This window comes from Hyaena hyaena, unplaced genomic scaffold, assembly GCF_003009895.1.
Source record: "Hyaena hyaena isolate Hyena2069 unplaced genomic scaffold, ASM300989v1 scaffold_550, whole genome shotgun sequence".
In the NCBI taxonomy this organism is placed as follows: Eukaryota; Metazoa; Chordata; class Mammalia; order Carnivora; family Hyaenidae; genus Hyaena; species Hyaena hyaena.
In genome coordinates this window covers 434,644-455,824 of record NW_024081182.1, presented here as the reverse complement: position 1 = coordinate 455,824, position 21,181 = coordinate 434,644, and the positions used below count along the sequence as shown (strand labels likewise).

The 21,181-nt window shown below is 46.5% G+C and overlaps 1 protein-coding gene across 1 annotated transcript in view; it reads left to right on the top strand.

Moving 5' to 3' along the window:
- Window positions 1-17,827, top strand: part of SYT17 (synaptotagmin 17) — an 88,424-nt gene extending 70,597 nt beyond the window's left edge. Inside the window, exon 10 of the mRNA XM_039255874.1 lies at window positions 16,470-17,827. Coding sequence (XP_039111805.1) covers window positions 16,470-16,666 — 197 coding nt within the window. The 3' untranslated portion in view covers window positions 16,667-17,827. The remainder of the gene's footprint in view (window positions 1-16,469) is intronic.
- The last annotated feature ends 3,354 nt before the right edge of the window (window positions 17,828-21,181 follow it).

Below are 21,181 nucleotides of genomic sequence, written 5' to 3'. Positions count from 1 at the left end.
ACGTATATGAGAGCCAGGCACTATGGATACATTAGTAAACAAATTAGACAAAAATCCTAGTTTTGGGGCACCTGGATGGCTCAGTCGGTTAAGCGTCTGACTCTTGATTTCGGCTCAGGATGTCATGCCATGGTTCGTGAGTTCGAGCCCCATATCCTCCTTGACAGTGCGGAGCCTGCTTGCGATTCTCTCTCTCCCTCTTTCTCTCTGTGCCCCTCCCCAGCTCTCTCGGTCTCTCTAAATAAATAGATATACTTAAAAAAAAATCCCGGTTTCTTGAGATGGCTACCTAAACATGGGAAGACAAGTAGCAAACAGACAAATCTGTATGATGCCATGTAGAGATGATGTTCGGTGCTAAGGAGGAAATGGAAGGAAAGAGAATACTGAGTGTTGGAGTCAGGATTTCAGTTTTTTCCACAGTGGCCAGGGACGGCCTCATGGAGAAGGGGACATTTGAGCCAGGACATGAAGGAGGTCAGAGATGTGCCTAGGGATATGTGGGTGTGGAAAGAGCATTGCTGCCAAAAAGAATAGCAAGTGCAGAAGCTTTATGCAGGAGAAATAGAAGGCAGATCGGTACGGCTGATGTGGAGTGCAGGTTCCCCCAACTGTTTGGAATGACCGCGTGATATTTCATTAAGTCCAGGAGTTGAAGAATTTATTTAATTAGTCCCCTGTTGGTAACATTGGGACTATTGCCAACTTTTTTTTTTTTTTTTTTTTTTTGCAGTTAGAAGCATTATTGGGGTAAGCATCCTCAACACATCTCTTCTGATGTGTCCAAATATACCATGAACTAAAAACCCAGCCGTGGGATTGCTTGGTCGAAGCATACATGTTTGTCTGTTTTGATGGCTAGTGTCAAAATTTGCAATCCAAAAAAAAAAAAGTGGCACAATTTTATTCTTTTCTGTCTTCTTACAAATGAAGCAGAGGATTTTGGCAAATGTTTTTGCACCTGTGTGGCCCAGGGAGGCCCCAACTCCTGCCCCCCCCCGCCCCTGCAAAAAAGGATTCTTGTAAGGCTGAAATAAGCAAGCTTTGAAAATTATGAAGTGCTGAATAACTACAAAGTGATTTTTTTTTACCTTTGAAAAGCAGTTTGATTTTTCATTATGTATTATACAATAATTCAAATATATAGAAAAGTACAGAAAAATAATCACAAGCAATCAGGTCCCCCCTACCCCAGATCTGCTTCAGATTAGTTTTTCATTTCTTAGCTGGCCTCAGCAAGGCAAGTCCACACTGGTTGCTGGCTTCCAGAACCCAGAGTGTGCATGTATTTTATTTTGAAATGAACTGTGTGAAAAAGTGATACATGGACTTAATCAAGATTTAAAACTTTTGCTCTCTGAAAGACTTAACTCTTTTTTTTTTTTTTTTTTTTTTTAATATTTTTATTTATTTCTAGGAGACAGAGAGAGACAGCATGAGCAGGGGAGGATCAGAGAGAGAGGGAGATACAGACTCTGAAAGAGGCTCCAGGCTCTGAGCTGGCAGTCAGCACAGAGCCCGACGCGGGGCTCGAACCCATGAACCATGAGATCATGACCTAAGCGAAAGTCGGACGCTTAACCGACTAAGCCACCCAGGCACCCCTGAAAGACTTAAGTCTTAAGACTTAAGACTTAAGACTTTCTTAACTCTCTGAAAGAGTTAGGAAAATAACAAAGCAAGGCACATCTCAAGAGGAATTTTTTGGAGCACCTGGGTGGCTCAGTCGGTTAAGCGTCCAATTTCAGCTCAGGTCATGATCTCACGGTTTGTGGGTTCGAGCCCCGCATCAGGCTCTGTGCTGGCAGCCAGCTCAGAGCCTGGAGCCTGTCTTCGGATTCTGTGATTCCCTCTCTCTCTGACCCTCCCCTGCTCACGCTGTCTCTCTCTCTCTCTCTCTCAGAAATAAATAAAAAAACATTAAAAAAAAAAAAAAGGAATTTTTGGGGGGTGACTGGGTCAGTCCATTAAGCGTCCAACTTCAGCTCAGGTCATGATCTCATAGTCTGTGAGTTCGAGCCCCACGTCGGGCTCTGTGATGACAGCTTGGAGCCTGGAGCCTGCTCCCAGTTTCCCTGTCTCCTGCTCTCTCTGCCCCTCCCCCACTCTTGCTCTGTCTACTCTCAAAAATAAATTTTAAAAAGGAGCAGCTTTTTTGCAAAACGTAACCAACAAAGAACCTGTCTCCAGAATATATAAAGAATTCTGATAACTCAGTAACAAGAGAACAGCCCATAATCCAATAAAAAGTGGGCAAAGATTTGAACAGACACACTTTGCAAGTAGACATAGGAACATCAAAGCAGCACCAGAAAAGATGCTCTTCCTCATTAGTCATCAGAAGTGCAAAGTAACCACCGTAAAATGCACTGTACATCCTCTAGTACAGCTAAGGTGGGACATACCGGGCCCCTGGGTGGCTTAGTCGGTTGAGTGTCCCTCTGTCTTCAGCTCAGGTCATGATCTCACAGTTCATGAGTTCCAGCCCCACACTGGGCTCGCTGCTGTCAGCCTGTCAACACAGAGCCTGCTTTGGATCCTCTGTCCCCCTCTCTGCCCCTCCCCCGCTTACACTCACCCAAAAATAAATACACATATTTTTTTTTTAATTTAAAAATAAAGGCTGAAAATTCCAAGTGTTGGCAAGGATGGGGGGCAGCTAGAACTTCCCTACATTTCTGGCAGGAATGCAAGATGCTCTGACCACTTTGGAAAGCAGTGAGCCACAGCCTTCGAAAGTTAAGTATTTTTATTTGAAACATTGACTATACAAACCAGCCTTCCTCTAGGAGCCAAAGATAAATGAAAACGTATGTCTGCAGAAAGCCATGCACACAGATGTTCCAAATGGCATTCCTTGCAACAGCCTCAAACCTGGAAACAACCCAAATGTCCATCAGCTCGTGGATGGATAAACCAGTCATGATACATCATGCATTGGAATACTACCCAGCAATAAAAAAGGACAGAATACCAATATGTGTACACATGGATGAGTCTCAGAGACATTACGGTATAATGCAAATGACTGTATACTGTGTGATGCCATTTTTATGAACTTCTAGTGTAAGCCAAACTTGGCCCAGTTGGGTCGGAGAAAAGGATGGAGGCGAAAGGAAAAAGAGGGAGCTTTGTCGGAGGGAGAGAACTGTGTATCTTGATTTTAGTGGTAGTTAACATGTTTGTGTACAATAATCAGTATTCATCCAATTGTATACTTAAAATGGATGGATTTTATCCTATGAAAATAATACTTTGGTAAAGAAAACTGAGGGGAAATTAAAAAAAATATTTATCTTATTTATTTTTTCAGGTTTAGTGAAACTAAAAGTTCTTTATTTTTTTTAGGTTTATTTATTTATTTTGAGAGACAGAGAGAGCACAAGCGAGGGAGGGGCAGAGAGAAAGGGAGAGAGAGAGAATCCCAGGCAGCCTCTCTACTGTCAGCGCAGAGCCCGACACAGGGCTTGAAGTCACGAACCGTAAGATCGTGACCTGAGCTGAAACCAAGAGTCGGATGCTTAACCGACTGAGCCACCCAGGCACCCAGAAATTTTTTTTTTTAAATAAAACTTGTGGATGTGATTTTAATTTGCGTTTCTTGGGTGTCTCATGGCGTGGGACATTGGTCATGAGCTTTTCCTGTGGCAGGAGCAAAGCATTTACAGCACGGGGACACCTGAAAGAGGACCCGGCATGCTCATCGGTCCAAAGTAGACGTGAATCTTTTGTTGGCTGTTGTGATTAGACAGCACAGAACAGACCCTTCTGTTCAGGCCCAGGATGGTGTTTCTGGCCATGTTGTGGTCTGGCTGCTGTGGTCCCTGGGTTAAGCTGGCGAGACGCACCGGTAGCCCCTGGGCCCCTCTCTGGGGAGTGTGGCCTTGTTCACTCGTGTGACCAGCCTGTGAGCAGAGTGGCCGCACAGACCTGGAAACCGAGATTTCTGTGGCAGAAAGAAGCAAGTGAACAGCTATGAAAGTAAAGCAGTTGAGTTTGTATGTTTGTCTTTTATTATCTCCACATTTTATTGAGACCCTTTAAGAAAATACTGGAAGAATTATTCAGTCAACACCCGTATTCCCACCACCTAGATTTTACAATGACTATTTTGCTGTTTGCTTTGTTACCTGTCTGTCTCTCTCTCTCTGTATCTCTTAATTCATATTGTCTCCATGCCTTTCAAGATCAGTAGCAAACATTAGTTCCTATTCATTTGTTTTTTAAAGTTGATTTTTTGGGGCGCCTGGGTGGCTAAGTCAATTAAGCACCTGACTTCAGCTCAGGTCATGATCTCACAGTTCGTGGGTTCGGGCCTTGCGTCAGGCTCTGTGCTGACAGCTAATTCAGAGCCTGGAGCCTGTTTCAGATTCTGTGTCTCCCTCTCTCTCTGGCCCTCCCCTGCTCATGCTGTGTGTCTCTCTCTCTCAAAAATAAATAAAACATTAAACAAACTTTTTAAAAATAAAGTTGACTTTTTGGTAAAGCTTGACATACAGAAAATCATTACATAGGCGTGATTGATGAAATCACTGACCACTGGTGATTAAGTCAGTCTCCGATCCGTGTCCTCTTTCCAGAGGTTGGGGAGTTGGGATGAGCTGAAAGGTCCAGCCCTCTCAGCATGCCGTGGGCTTTCTGGCAGCCAGCCCCGCTCCTGAAACTATCTGGAGACCTTGGCCATCTCATTAGTATACAGGAAGACACTCCTCACTTGAAGATTCCAGGGGTCTTAGAAGCTCTTGTGTTGTGAACCAGGGACTAAGACCAAGTATTATAATAAAAAATATGCTTCTGTCACCTGTTTCGCTTGGAAATTACAAGAGTTTTAGGGGCTCTGTGTCAGGAAGTGGGGGCAGAGACCAAATATAGACATTTTATTATGTCACTTCATGTGCATTCATTTACATATTGTCTGTGGCTGCTTTTTTGTTGTTTATTTATTTTGAGCGAGAGAGAGAGGGAGAGAGAGAATCCTAAGCAGGCTCTGCACTGTCAGCCCAGAGCCCAGCATGGGGCTCGATCTCATGAACTGTGAGACCATGACCTGAGTCAAAATCAAGAGTCGGACATGTGACCAGCTGAGCCACCCAGGCACCCCGTGGCTGCTTTCTGCTGCAATAGCAGGGTAGTTGTGACAGACACTACAGGTGACCCTTGAAGCCTAGAATATTTACCGTCTGTCTCTATATGGAAAAAGTCTGCTACCCTTGCCCTGATGTAACACCTCTGGGCTCTCTTTCATTCATCTTATTATTTGATTTATTCTCTCTTATCTTGTATTCACTCCTCCCAAGGAAGAGTTGACTTAGCTCACTGGGAACAGTTTTCATCTGGAGGTCCACAGTCTTCTGCCGGATGGGATTAAGGTAGGCCCCAGCCCCCGTCTCGCTGGGACCTACCTGCCTACAACAGGCGACATTCTCTGTGGCTCCTTCAGGGCACCTGCTGTTCAGGCTTGGCCCTGAAGTGACAAGGCCCGCATAGGTTTTGGTCAGAGAAGTTTAATTCCGGGAGAACACATATTAGGGCCAGGCCCCTTCCTACAATCCAGCTAAGCTACCAACCCAACCACAGTTTTGTTCTGCATCTAACAGTGTATGTAACCTGACCCCGTGAGAATCACCTGGGGAGCATCTGAAAAACCCTGGAATCCAGCCCCTGACCCCAAACCAATCAACAGAATCTCTTGGACTGGGTTTCTGGGCACTAGGCTTTTTCAGAGCCTTCCAAGTGATTCACATGTTTCTGATACTTCTCTCATTTTCTCACTTGTTTCTCAATTATTTCCAAATATGGAGAGGGGAAGGCTAGATTAATGACCCCTGAACCTGGAGGTTCAACAGGTGTTTTACAAATAGCTCTGAAGTCAGTTTGTAGTGCACATTTTCCCCAGAGTGAAGCCAGCGGCTCAGAAACAAGCGTACAAAGATGATCCTCTCTCAGATACTTACGTTGCGGCTGTTCCTGTAAAAACAAGCACATTATATTATAGTCACACCTTTAAATGCTTCCTCTGAGAAGGCGTGATTCACATGCAGATCTGAAAGTGATTCTTCCACCCATCTGCCATCTTTACAAACGCAGCAAACGCTCGCTCGGCTCAGGGTCCGCACAGAGGAGGAAGGAAACAGACCCACGGGGGGCGGGGGGGGAAGGGATTTCTAAGGGAACTTCCGTCTCAGGTCCTATGTCTTGAGGAAGGTGGAAGAGACCTAATTCCAAGGCCAAGGTGACAGTTCTCAGAGGCCTCTCCCCCCACTCCCCGGCTTGCGGTGGTGGATTAATGAAGGGAAACCCCAGGCCACATGCTTTTCCCTGAAGGCAAGGCTGCTCATTCTCAGTGCTTGTGGGCGTTTGGGACCAGACGATTCTTTGTGGCGAGGCTGCCCTGAGTACGGTAGGGTGGTGAGCAGCACAGCCCTCCCCCTCCCCCTGGTTGTGACAATCCACATGTCCCCTAACGTTGCCAGATTCGGGGAGCAGAATGGGCCCAGCTGAGAACCACTGCATGAAAAGAATTGAACAACTCGCTCTGAGCTTATATTCCCTATAGACCTGTCCCAAAAGGACCTCCATCCTGGCCCTTGGGCTTTCTTTTTTAAAAAAATTTTTTTAATGTTTATTTATTTATTTATTTATTTATTTTTCTTACAAATAGTTTATTGTCAAGTTGGTTTCCATATAACACCCAGTGCTCATCCCCAAAGTGCCCTCCTCCATGCCCATCTCCCTCCCCCTCCCACATCCATCAGTCCTCAGTTCGTTTCTCAGCATTCAAGAGTCTCTCATGGTTTGCCTCTCTCCCTTTCCCCCACCATTTCCCCCCTTCTTCTCCCCCATGGTCCTCAGTTAAGTTCACCCTAATCATATGATATTTGTCCTTCTCTGCCTGACTTATTTCGCTCAGCATAACACCCTCAAGGTCCATCCATGTTGCTACACATGGCCAGATTTCATTTTTTCTCATTGCCATGTAGTATTCCATGGTATAGATAAACCACATCTTCTTGATCCATTCGTCCACTGATGGACACTTAGGCTCTGTCCATGTGTTGGCTATTGTTGAGAGTGCCGCTATGAACATTGGGGTACATGTGCCCCTATGCATCAGCACTCCTGTATCCCTTGGGTAAATTCCTAGCAGTGCTATTGCTGGGTCCTAGGGGAGTTCTATTGTTAGTTTCCTGAGGAACCTCCACACTGTTTTCCAGAGGGGCTGTACCAGTTTACATTCCCACCAACAGTGTAGGAGGGTGCCCGTTTCTCCACATCCTCGCCAGCCTCTCGAGTTCTCTGATTTGCTCATTTTAGCCACTCTGACTGGCGTGAGATGGTATCTCAGTGTGGTTTTGATTTGTATTTCCCTGATGAGGAGGGATGCTGAGCATCGTTTCATGTGTCTGTTGGCCATCTGGATGTCCTCTTTGGAGAAGTGTCTGTTCATATCTTCTGCCCATTTCTTCACTGGGTTGTTTGTTTTTCAGGTGTGGAGTTTTAATGTTTATTTATTTTTGGGAGAGAGAGACAGAGTGTGAGTGGGAGAGGGGCAAAGAGAGGGGGACACAGAATCCAAAGCAGACTCCAGGCTCTGAGCTGTCAGCACAGAGCCCAACATGGGGCTTGAACTCATGAACCCTGAGATCATGACCTGAGCTGAAGTCAGATGCCCAACCGACTGAGGCACCCAGGTGCCCCTGGGCCTTGTGCTTTCAATGGAGTGAGAGGTCTGCAGGGCAGTCCAAGGAGTCAAGGTGACGTGCCCACCACATGCTCGGGGCTCTCTCTAGTGCATCCTCAGGAAAGCAGGCCATGTGATAGTGTGTGACCTCTAGACCCAAGGAGATAATAATAGTACTTACCTTGTAAATAGAGTCGGGAATAAAATCATTTACTGCAGTGTCATCGCGAATCCATAGATGGGGGCTGACACAAAATTCGCACTATGTAAGTGTTAAGTGCCATTATCTTATTTTTCGTATCAATCGTCGGTAAACATGAGACAACTCCTTGCCTGCTGCCCACCTAAAGAGGTAGCCATTCAGATGCTGAGGCAAAGCTGCTGCACCCCAGAGAGATGCCGGGAAGGTCTCCAACATAGCACCTTCGCCAGGGGTCTTTGAGGCCCATCCTGGCTCTTGGCATCTCTTGCTTCACACACCAGCTTGAGGGCCCAGCTCCCCTTCAAACATATTCACATGCAAAATGCTTCTACTCCCAATCCCGTTGTCCTATGTCAGGGTCAGTGGAAGGGGGAATGGGTGAGAGTTTTCCTTCAAAGAGAAGAAGTGATGCTGAGCTCTGAGTGTCCATCCTTTTTGCCACAGGCAGGCCCTGTGACCTTGAGCGCTCAACCTCCTAACCCCTCTAATTCTCCATCTGCAAAATGGGGATATGAACGTACCTTCCCTGATAGGATTGTGGTGGGGATTGAGTCAAAAAATGTAGATAAACTACTTTTCTCAGTGCCTAACATACAGGACTCAGGATTTGGTATTGCTGATTTTCATTACAATAATACCGTTACCTAAATTGTCCTTGTGACTGCCAGGAGGCAAAACATGGAGAAAAACGTTCTGTTTGAGCAGCTGCTATGAATCACAAGATGAAACCTCACCCTAAATCATAGATGAAACTTCTTAGAGACATTCCAAGGAATGTTATAGTTGAAAAGGGCCTTAAAACCTTTATCGACATACCCATTATAAAAGCGGGAAAACTGAGGCCCAGGGAAGGGATATGATTTACCCAGTTTTGAAGAAACATCTGAAACAGCTTTTAGCTTTCAAAGAGAAAAAGAAACAAAAGAGAGTGCTGTAGTTTGAGGAAGTTTTGTAAAAGCTGATGAGAGAATGGATGCCAGCTTTGTTGGGGTGTGTCCTAGCTGGCCTGTGGGAGGGGACACGGGAGGAAACAGGGCCAAGGTGACTGCTCTGGGGCTCCTCTGAGAGTCGAGGTAACTCCTGAACATCTAGACAAAGTGTGGGGTCCCTCCACGCTGAGGAATTAGGGAGGACCAGAAAACAGCCCGGGATGGGTTTCGCTGGCTTCATGCATTCTGTTTTTCAGAAATGGGGGAACAGCTTAACTCAGCACCCAAGAGACGGACTAGAGGGTCTGTGATGAGGTGGGGCTCTGACCATGACCTGAGAGCATCCCTGAACTGTGGGCCTCGAAGCTGCACATGGGGTATCACCTTGTGAAGCATCCATGCGAAATGGGGAGCTGTTGAGATTTTTTCTTTTTCCTTTTAATTTGCAGTGTTTATGACACCCACACGCTAAGTCATCCCACTTCCCTTCCAGATCGGAGGCCTTGGCAAACTCAATTAGCAACCCAAAGAGTTTAGCTCTTGCGGGGTAGAACAGCTTCATTTTCACAGCAAATATCAACATGTGAAAGCCTCAGCTTGCCCCTGACTCACTCAGGGTGCCCAGATTTTGACTGGAGCCGTGGGTGATCTCCTGGCACTGCCCTGTGCCTCAGTCTCCTGGCTGTAAAGTGGGCCAGTGACAGCAACTGCCTAAGAGGCATGGTCCTTAATGCAGAAGGGTTGGATGATGCTCCTGGGGAATGTGTGACAATGTCTGGAGATAACTTTGGGTTGTCGCAGCTGGGGAGGGAACTGCTAATGGCATCTGGTGCTCAGAGGTGCTTCTAAACATCCCACAATGCTCAAAACAACCCCTCAACACAGAATGATCTGGTCCCAAATGTCAGTAGTTCTAAGGGTGAGAAACCTCACTCTAGAGGGTTGATAGGGAGATTTAGCGAGTTAATCCACATGATGTGCTTAGCCCTGGGCCGTGCATATAGTAGGTGCTTAATAAAGCAGTCTTAATCTCCATGCTCTTTCAAAGCCTGGTCCTTGAGCCCAGTGGGTGCCTCTCATGATGCTTTGGCTTTTGCCAGAGTTCTTTCCCTCACCTGAGTTGCCATGGTGAGTGGTGCCACAGAGACAAACAGATATGTTGTTAATTCTTTAGAGATAAGTTGAGCCTAAAATTCTAGGGCGTGCAATATGCCAGGTGTACCCAAGCCCTGTCTGAGGATGGAACTGGACTTTGGTGGCTCGCCTGTCTTCACAGAGGACCGTCCCCAGGGACTGTAGCATCAGGGTGCTTGAGATTTGTCAAGGCTAAGGAGAGAACACAGTGTGACCGACAGGTACCAGCACGTTGCTAGGCAAGGTGGTGGCTCTACTCTGTAACCATGGGGGCCGGGGCACGAACGGAGTCTTCCACTGACTGGACCCTCTCCCCTTTGACTTAAGAAAAGGGTTTAAAATTTTAACTGTGTTTAATAGAAAACTTTTGATACTTCCTTTGACCCATTAACTGGAACACTGAGCTTTCTGACTGATTTGGAGTCATAACTGTAGAAATAAATGATCACAGAGTGAATATTGCTTGACTTTTTGAAGGAGTACAGGGTTGTTTGCTCCTTTACCAAGTGACCCCCTTCTCCTGTACCGTTTTTCTTATAACTTTTTAAAAGTTTATTTATTTATGTGAGAGAGACAGCATGAGTGGGGAAGGGGCAGAGAGAGAGAGAAAGAGAGAGATTCCCAAGCAGAGGCCAGTGCAGAGTTCAAACTCATGAAGCTGTGAAATCATGACCTGAGCCTAAACCAAGAATTGGACACTTAACCGACTGAACCACGCAGGTGCCCCTTCTGTACTTTTAAAAAAATGTTTATTTGTCTATTTTGAGAGAGAGAGAGAGAGAGAGAGAGTGTGTGTGTGTGTGAACAAGTGGGGGAGGGGCAGAAAGTGCAGGGGAGAGAATCCCAAGCAGGATCTACTCTCAGTGCAGAGCCCGACGCTGGGCTTGATCTCATGACTGCAAGATCACAACCTGAGCCCATGTCTAGAGTTGGTTGCTTAACCAACTGAGCCACCCAGGCGCCCCTCTGCTGTACTTTTTAAAGTCCTTATACCTGTCTGCCAGCCACAATCCACAAAATTAATTTAAATTACTGCCGATGGGGAAATCAGATGACCAGGTTGATTCAGTATGTCTAAATCCATGAAGAGTAGATAGATTCTTTTTTTTTTTTTTAATGTTTTTTATTTATTTCTAGGAGAGAGAGAGACAGTGTGAGCAGGGGAGGGTCAGAGAGAGAGGGAGTCACAGACTGAAACAGGCTCCAGGCTCTGAGCTGGCAGTCAGCACAGAGCCTGACACGGGGCCCGAACCCACGAACCGCGAGATCATGACCTAAGCGAAAGTCGGACGCTTAACCGACTAAGCCACCCAGGCGCCCCAAGAGTAGATAGATTCTTAGAGAAAGTGTGAGGAGCCCTCTCCATGGATTTGTGCACAAGCTCTGATCTGTTCCTACTGTTGTGAGGTTTTTATGCTACTTCTGGATCGTGCTGTCGTTGGAAAGTCGCTTTGAGATGACTAGGAGACGTCGTCCACTAATACTAGCGACTGTAGTAGCCTGAGTCCCCACACAACCAGCAGGGGTCTTTGGGGGTGCCTTGCATCAACATTCCCAGTTGTGATTGTTCCTCGAGAGGAAGAAAGTAGGGATCTAGTTATGAAGAATTGGCCTCCTTCACGGGGTATCTGCTGCAAATATTCAAGTTGTATCACTAACTAGCTCAGTGACTTGGTTTCCTTATCTGTACAGTGGAGGGGTAGGGGTATTGCCCACTGTCTCTGAGCCCCTTTCTGGATTCTACATGTATCCAGTCTTAATTCCCCATTTCTCCAACAACACGTTCCCTAGAATTTACCGTGGTGGCAAATCTTGATATTCTCCCCAGCAACTTTTTTATAATAGAAATCATTAGTTTAATCAGCTTTGGCTTATTGTCATTTGCATTTTAAACGTTCGATTTCTAAAAGACTGTTAAGGTTGTCGCAACTTTACCCAATGGTGTGCGAGTGCTGAAGCCTGCCAGTTAACTCAGATGGTCACGGCACCAACTGCTTCCCGTCAGAAAGGCTGAATCACTTAGGAGCGCCTACCTTTCAAGGGCCAAATGATTCACCAAGCCAAGTGACTTTGCAAACTGGGATAAGGGGCGTAGGATATTAGACTTCCTTTTAGTCTTCTTCCCCTTCTGGAGATTTAGATGTGGATTCTCTAATGGCAACTTGTTTTTCTCTTTTGTCTTCTTTCCAAAGCAATATGTACTTGTAAGAACCACAAACTGTACATACTTATATAACACAGAATGCAGAAAGTTCCCTGTTTTCCCTCTCTAGAGAGAGCCACCCTCAACAGTTTGGTGAAATTCCTCCAGATTGTTTTCTATTCTATATATTAACATTTTTTTAACAACAAAAAAAAAGAGAATGTGTTTACACATACTATTTTGCATCTTTCTTTGTCTCCTAGCAATATGCCTTGGAGATTTTTCCATCATATATATATATGAGAGATATATATATATATATATATATATATATATATATGTCCATCTCATTTTTAACAGTGACATTGGTTTCCATGACATTATTACATCAGGAATGATTTAATTAGTCTCCTCCAATCTGACTCTGGGTGCCTCCCAAATCCAATCCTAAGACAATGTCTTGGGCTCAGGTAAACTACTAAGGAGGTGACCCCGGGAAGTACTGATAAGAAAGTGGGGAAGTGAGGCAGCAAAGGGAGGCAAGCCAATCGGGGACATTTGATAAGTGGGTACCTGCAGCTTTGGAAGGTCCCCAAGACCATCAAGTGATTGGCTGGAAGGATTCACAGACTTAGAAAAGCTATTATTATTTTTTTTAATGTTTATTTTTGAGAGAGAGAGTGAGTGGGGGAGGGGCAGAGACAGAGAGGGAGACAGAAGATCTGAAGCGGGCTGTGCTGATGGCAGTGAGCCTGACGTGGGGCTCGAACTCAGGAACCATGAGATCATGACCTGAGCCGAAGTCAGATGCTCAGCTTACTAAGCCACCCAGGTGGCCCTAGAAAAGCTATTATATTTGTGGTTATGGTTTATTACAGAAAAAGGAAACCAATTCAGCTCAGCAAAGGAAAGAGGCACGCAGGGCAGAGTCCAAGAGAGACCACACACAAGTTTCCATTCGCGATCTCCCAGTGGAGTTGTCAGGACGGCACTTAATTGTCCCGATTAAATGGAAACACACTTGGAGGGTTGCCAACCAGAGAAGTTCACTCAAGCCTTGATATCTGGGATATCGATTAGGGGATCAGTCTCATAGGCATCCCAGTGGCTGACCCTAGTCTCCAGCCCCTGCAGAGGTCAAACTGCTATTGTGTGGCCCAAGCACCCCACTGTAAATCGTAGCTAGCATAGACTGGCATGGCCCAGGCAGAGGGCTCTGTTTGGCTGAGGTTGGATGAGATCCACAGAGATTCGGGTGGCCTCTGGGGTGGGCTGGGGGCGGGTGGACGGGGCACCACAAGCCTCAGCTACATTTCTTCATGGACATTTTTATTATTTCCATTTTTCATTCTTTTTAAAATGTATTTATTTATTTTATTTTAGAGAGAGTGCATGAGCAAGGGATGCAGGCAGTGGGGAGGGGGGAGAGAGAGAGAGAGAGAGAGAGAGAGAATGAATCCCAAGTAGGCTCCACGCTCAGCACAGAGCCCAATGCGGGGCACAATCCCATGACCCTAGGATCCCAACTTGAGCTGAAATCAAGAGTCTGATGCTCAATCAACTGAGCTACGCAGACGACCCTCCATTTTCCATTCTTACAATGTTCTAGAGCAGGAGTCAGCAAACTTTTCCATAAAGGGCCAGAGACAAACTATTTTCAGCTTTGCAGGCTACACAATCTTTTTGGCAGGTCCTCAGCTCTGCTACTGTAGTGTAACAGCAGCCATAGACAGATGGGTTTGACTGGGTTCCGATAAAACTTTATTTACAGGGGCACCTGGTGACTCATTTGGTTAAGTGTCTGACTCTTGATTTCAGTGCAGGTTGGGATCTCACAGTTATGAGATCAAGCCCTGTGTCCGGCTCCATGCTGGGTGTGGAGCCTGCCTAAGATTCTCTCTCTCCCTCTTCCCCTCCCCTGCTTACATGCCTAGGCACACGCTCTCTCTCTCAAAAAAATAAATACATAAAAATTTTATTTACAAAAAGCAGGTAGTGGGCCAGATTTGGCTTAAAAGCTCTAATATCCAGGTATTATCCATTATCTAACATCCAGAGAATACCCTTGTATGTATATGGTTGTCCGTTTGTGCAGATAAATCTATGGGATAAATTCCTAGAAATGGAATTGTTGGGATCACAAGTTAACAACATTTTTATTTTGAGTAGATACTGTGGAACTCTCACAAAAGTTGAACCAACTTCCTCTTTCACCAGTAGTGCATGAGAGTGTTTGAGAAGTCCTTTCTTTATTAAAACTCCTTTCCTTTCCCAAGGAAAACCTACATCCATTTACTAGGATGTATCTGCATTTTCCTTCTTGATCTTTGGAGAGGCAGAGGAAGATAGGATATCTTGCCCCCAAGGAATGCCTGGAATGGCCTCATGGTAGTTATCTTCCTTTACCAAGGCCCATAGAGAAGGGGACTCTGGTAACTTGTTTCTGTTTGGTGAGATCAAACCTTACACTACTCACGAGGCATGGTTCAAAACAATCATGAGTGTTCCCTTTTCAAAAAAAAAAAAACTCAATGTTTCAGAGAACTCCTTAGTAATGTCCCTTATTAAGCAAAGATTCCAGTCCTAGTTTTTCACTTCTGTAAGGGGTCTTCACATAAACCAGATTACCCATGCATACCGAAGACTTAACCAAGTTACAAAAAATATACATGGTCCAATTTTTGTCCACATTACTGACAGATACTGGACCCTTGAGTGGTACTAGACCTGAGTGGTACAGGTTAACCTTGTTCATCCTGGGTCTTTTTGGTTTTTAGACAATGGATGGGATTTTGGGTTTTGTTTTTCCACTTTTCTTTTTTTCTTCCCATTCCCCCCCCCTCCCCAATTTTCATCATTTAGAATTCTTGGTATGAACCCCACAGGGGAGAACAGAGGCTCATTAGCATTCAAGCTCTGTTTTTGGCTGCATATTTTAGCTGGTTTATTTGATAATCGGCATCCCTCCTGGGATCCAGCCCGCTTTTGCTCGGCTCATGCTGGGTGAATCTGTGATATTTCCCATTCTGCAGCCCTTCATTTATAACACAGACACAGCCTGCTTTCCCGTTATCGAGATGGCATGCCCGGACTACCCACACGCAGATAAAGAATTAGGCGGAACTTGGCTGAGAAGATAAATCAAGCTAACTATCTCATTAGGTTTGAAAGACACAAATTAAGCTTGCATTAGAATTAACAGGGAAGCCTTCCAAAGAGATGCGCAGTACGACAAGGGGTAGAAGACATCGCCATGGTCGTTTTTCTCAGGGAACTTGCCTTCATGGCCTGGAACAGAGGAAACATAAAAATCTCTTTTATAAAAGGTCCACAGACAGAAATCTGGGTTCAAAATAGCAGTATAACGTTCATCAGGTGCTTTTCTAGGTACTGTGTACTGAGAGCCTTCCACACATTATGTAACTGAAACCTCACGATGACTTGTGAGGTAAAGTACTGTCAAGATTCCTGTTTCAAGGCACCCGGGTGGCTCAGTCCATTAGACATCTGACTCTTGATTTCGGCTCAGGTCATGATCTCACCATTTGTGAGGTTGAGCCCTAAGTCGGGCTCTGTGGAGTTAAAGGGGTTCTCTTTATCCCTCTCTCTGCCCCTCCTTCCTGCTCGCTCATTCTCTCTCTTTCAAAATAAATAAATATTTAAAAATTTGTTTAAAAAAAAGATTCCTGTTTCACCTAGGAGGAAACCGAGTCTCAGAAAGATTCTTCATTTGTCTCACGGTCCCAGAGCTAGCCGAATGACCACCCAGAGTGTCTGGCCCCGTGGCCCGCAGCTGAACCCAGTCGTTCTTATCCAGTGTGAACTGACCCCGAAGGGGATATTGGACCCGGCTGCATACATGTAGGGTGGTGACAGCTGCTGGCTTCTAGTGTGTGGAGGCCTGAGACGCTGCTAACCATCCTGCAGGGCGCAGGAGCGTCCCAGTGACAGAGAGTTACCCGACCCCAAATGTCAGCAATGCCGCGAGTGAGAAAGCCGGTTTAACGCCCGACTAGAAGTCCCCAGGCAGCGTGCCCTGCAGACAGTGTGGGGCGTGGTGGCCGTAAGTTTGAAGTTGCACCATGGAGGGTACACAGCTGTCTGGCGGAGCCAGGACAAAGGCTGGGTGGCGGGAATGTGCCCGGCATGGTGAGGGACAGCAGGCCACACGGAGCGAAAGGACCACGAGAGGAGGCGATGAGGGAAGTGGAGAGTTCTTACCGATAAGAGAAATAGATGATGTCCGAAAAACAAGGAGCCCATGTCTCCAGGGGTGGACCGTGTAGACTAACGACCTCTGTCTTGTTCTTGCCTCCCTGTTCCGTTCTCCTCCTTCCTCGCAACCTCCCCCCTGCCACCCCCGCCCCTCTGGCTCCCTAGTGTTCGGCCACAACATGAAGAGCAGCAATGACTTCATCGGGAGAATTGTCATCGGCCAGTATTCTTCGGGCCCCTCTGAGTCCAACCACTGGCGACGGATGCTCAACACTCACCGTACTGCCGTGGAGCAGTGGCACAGCCTGAGGTCCCGGGCTGAGTGCGACCGCGTGTCCCCGGCCTCACTGGAGGTGACCTGAGGGCTGCAGGAAAAGCAGCTTTCATTTGTTTAAAAAAAAAAAAAAAAAAAAGAAACTTTAAGCTGGAAAAAAATGTGTCACCTGCCTGTTACATCCACACTTACACACACAGTCACAGCACACACACACACACACACACACACCCTAAATCCTCTCAGAACAGAGAGGAAACTGACTACTGAATGCAAAATGGCTGCCCTCAATGAGCAAGGCCTGAGAACTCTCTGGAAACCCCGTCTGTATGTCACAAGCTGCTTGGGCTCTGCCGTGAGACCCATTGGCGGTGTCTGCTCCTGTTGATACCCCTGCCCCAAAATGCACTTTCAACCTTCAGGCCAGAGAAAGGGCCTCCTCAAGGGCACCAGCCTCTGTTGAGATGAAATTCTCTGAGAGCTTGGCCAGTGTGTAGGAGGCCCGACCCCCAAGTCCACCCGTTGACTGGGTGACTTCTGGGCAAGCTGCTGGTCCCTGGGGTTCTTCAGACCTGATCCCTTTCCCCCAAAGTGTAAGTACTCTGTCTTCTCTTTAGTGGATGTGATAGATTAGACTATTTGGAGAAACCAAATGGCAACAAAAAATATTCCAGTGTAAGAAACTTCCCTGGCTTAACTGAATTTGTCGTCGTGTTAGCTTATTCCTAAGGACCCCCCGTGGGTGCGTATGTGGATGTCCTCGGGTGAGTGCCCTCACAGGCGAACATGTGTGTGTCCCTGTGTGTCCTCTTCGCGAGCACCTCCGTCCTGAGCTCTCCCTTCTCTCTGCCTCTCCCTGTGAAACTTCACCCAGTGTCCTCCTGTCTGTCAAGACCCCACCTTCAGTAACAGCATGTGCAAATGTCAAGTAACTAGAATATGATAGAGCAAAAGTAACCTTTTTTGACCAAATTCTGATGATCATGACACATGGAAGACCTGCAGAAGACAGTTACGTGGATCAGAATGGCCGCTGCACCCCCATCCAAGATGGCTCCTTCCTTGTCATATTCTGCGAATCTCTCTGTGTTTGTGTGTGAACCAAAGTCATTCTTCTCATGCTAAGGAATTAGTGTAGTTAGACTAGATCTCTCCCCGTTGGATGCTTCTGTATCTTTCCCACAGCCTAGTGTCTGGCATAATGGGGAGCTATTTATTGAAATTAAAGATTATTTATTTGTGCCATGCATTTGAGTTCTCTTTTTCTTCATGAACATGGGGCACAAAGAGTGCAAGGGTGTTGCAGTTACCACTGCTGTGTAACAAACCATCCCAACAATTCAGAGCATTGGTATGGCCTGGAGGTCAAAGGCCAAAGGCAGGAGGGCTAGGTTAAGTTTCTTAAGAGGAAAAAAGAGCATTTTCCTTCTCTATTAAATAATTTCCTTGGGGCGCTTGGGTGGCTCAGTCAGTTAAGTGTCCGACTCTTGCTTTCGGCTCAGGTCATGATCTCACAGTTTGTGGGTTGGAGCCCCGCGTCAGGCTCTGTGCTGACAATGCAGAGCCTGCTTGGCATTTTCTCCCTCCCTCTCTCTCTGCCCCTCCCTCCCCTGCTCCTGCTCTACCTCTTTCTGTCTCTCTAAATAAATAAGTAAATATTTTAAAAATGCATTGGAAAAATGAAATGGCTTTCTTACCATGGTTGTACAGAAGAGGGTAAAAGCATGAGAAAGAACAGGGATGAGGGAAGATGGGTTCACGGCACGCATTTGGCACTAGAGATGAGGTGATAACCGTAATCGGCCCCCCTGGGCTTTGGAGTCATAGAAGCCATGGATCAAATCGTGGACCCCTCGCTCCTTAGCTGCGTATCCTTCTACAAGCCACACAACTTCTCTGGGCTTCGGTCTCCTTGTTATCTTAGTTGAGATGCCTCAAAGGCAGACCTTGAAGCAAGGACTTGAGTGCAGCTTGGGTGCTGGGGCAATGACCCCCCCAGAAGCCTAAGTGGAAGAAGAGAAAGGAGAAAAGCAGATGATGGCTGCGCAGACCAGCCCTGCGGGCAGCTGGGGCTCAGCTGTGCTGGGAGCCCTGTAGAATACACTTGGCAATGATGATGATGTAGGAGCTGGTACATTTAACTGCTGACCCTCCTCCCTCAGAGCCCGAGGGTTGCCTCTGGAAATATTAAACATTTGGCACTTTAGGACTGTCTTGTTTGGACACAGAAAACTTCAGTAGCACCAAGAAATCCTCAGGCAGAGAGAATGGGGCATGTGAACGGCCATGTGTGTGGCCTACATGCACAGCCAGCTGTCCTGTCTGAGAATAGGGTGACAGCTCTTCCCCCGGACTGCCAATGCGAGCAGTCGCCGGGATGATGCTCGTACAGTCTAAACATGCAGTCCGTGCCGGCTGTTCCCAGGAGGCACACATCAGGCAACATTTGCTGGTTGACCAGAGGGACGGTTGTAGGATGGATGTTAGAGCTGTCCATGTCTCCAAGGAGACAGTTTGTCAGGAGCTGAGGGGAGTGTGTTGAAAGGTGAAGGGATGACTTGCTTTCCATAGAATCTTGGGCCCAAGGTGCCCTGGCGTGGGCTTCTCCTTTCTTTTCATTAGCATTGTCTTCCTCTGCAGGGAGAAGGTGGGAAAGGGACTCATGGGCCACCTACACACCCTCTCTGGGGTGTGGAGACCCAAGTTCAAAAGGAGGAGGTGGGGTAGGAGCAGCGGCGTGAAGTTTGAAAGCCGAGTCTGTGTTCCCACAGCCAGTCCTTGAGTCCTCTCAGCTCTTGGGACCCCAGAGCCCCTCAGATTTCAGTCCACCCCCTGGGACTCGACACATGCTATGCTCAGACATGATGAGTCCTGGGGTGCCAGGAACAGCTGTTTGGAGCACTGATACCTCACTTCCAGAAAGCTGGGAATCACTGCAGAGGAATGAAGAAAAGGAGCCCTCTCCTTTCTGGGTGGCTTATCTTCCACTGCCACAGGGGGAGGGGGGTACCTGCCCTTTTTCCTTTTCAAAAAGACCATTTCAAATAACTCAGGAATTGGGGTGCTTGACTGGCTCAGTTGGTAGAGCATGCAACTCTTGATCTAGGGATCGTGGGTTTGAGCCCCACCTTGGGTGTAGAGATTACTTAAAAAAAAATAGGGGTGCCTGGAGGCTCTGTCAGTTAAGCTTCCAACTTGGGCTCCAGTCATGATCTCACAGTTCGTGGGTTCAAGCCCTGCATCGGGCTCTGTGCTGACAGCTCAGGGCCTGGAGCCTGCTTCGGATTCTGTGTCTCCCTCTCTCTCTCTGCCCCTCCCCCACTTGTGCTTGCACGCGCTCTTTCTCAAAAATAAACATTAAAATTTTTTTAAATAAATAAAAGCTGAGAAACTAACGGAGATGATTGATAGATAAATGATAGGTAGGTAGGTAGGTAGAGGAAGGGAAGGGGAGGGGAGAGGAAGGGAAGGGAAGGGAAGAATCTTCACCAGGTACTCAGGTCACCATGAGCACAGTGCATGTGAATGTGTGTTTGAGTGGCCACGGCAGGGTTGGGGCAGTAATGCCATCACACAATAAATACAGCTTTAGGAAGACAAAATATATACTACGTTGTGAAGAGGTCTCTATTACAACCTCCAAATGACAGCAAAGATCGGATTTGTTAGGTAAGGAAATTATCTATTTTCTGGTCAGTAAACTTGAGGTCTAAAGCAGAGGTTGGCAAACTGCTGTTTGGCAAAGAAGCCCACAGCTTGTTTTTGTAAATGAAGTTTTATTGGCATCTAGCCAGGCCCGTTCCCATAGTCTTTGGCACAGGTAAGTAGTTGTGACATAGTCCCTGTGGCCTGCAGAGCCTAAAATACTTGCTAGGTGGCTCTTTACAGAAGCTCAAGTTACAGTAATGTAGGATGAGTAAGTCTAGAGAGCTAACGTACAGCATGATGGATATAGATAAAGAACACTGGACTGAATAGTGAAATTTGGGGCGCCTGGGTGGCTTAGTTGGTTAAGTGTCTGACTTTCACTTAGGTCATGATCTCGAGGTTCATGGGTTCGAGCCCCGCGTCGGGCTCCGTGCTGACTGCCAGCTCAGAGCCTGGAGCCTGTTTCAGTCTGTGACTCCCTCTCTCTCTGACCCTCCCCTGCTCACACTGTCTCTCTCTCTCTGTCTCCTAGAAATAAATAAAACATTAAAAAAAAATACCTCTGAATAGTGAAATTTGCTAAGAGAGTAGATTTCGGCTGCTCTTATTACCTAGAAGGTACCTATGTGAGGAGATGATATGTTAATTAGTTTGACTGTGGTATCATTTCACTGTGTATGTATATCATCAGATCATCATGTTGCATACCTTAAATAGGTACAATTTTTATTAAAAAATAAAATTAAAGGGGCACCTGGGTGGCCCAGTAGGTTGTGTCCAATTTCCACTCAGGTCATCATCTCACAGTTCATGGGTTTGAGCCCCGCGACCTCCTCTACATTGATAGCTCAAAGCCCAGAGCCTGCTTCAGATTCTGCAACTCCCTCTCTCTCTGTCTCTCTGCCCCTCCTCCGCTCACACTCTCTCAAAAACAAATAAATATTTTTAAAAATCA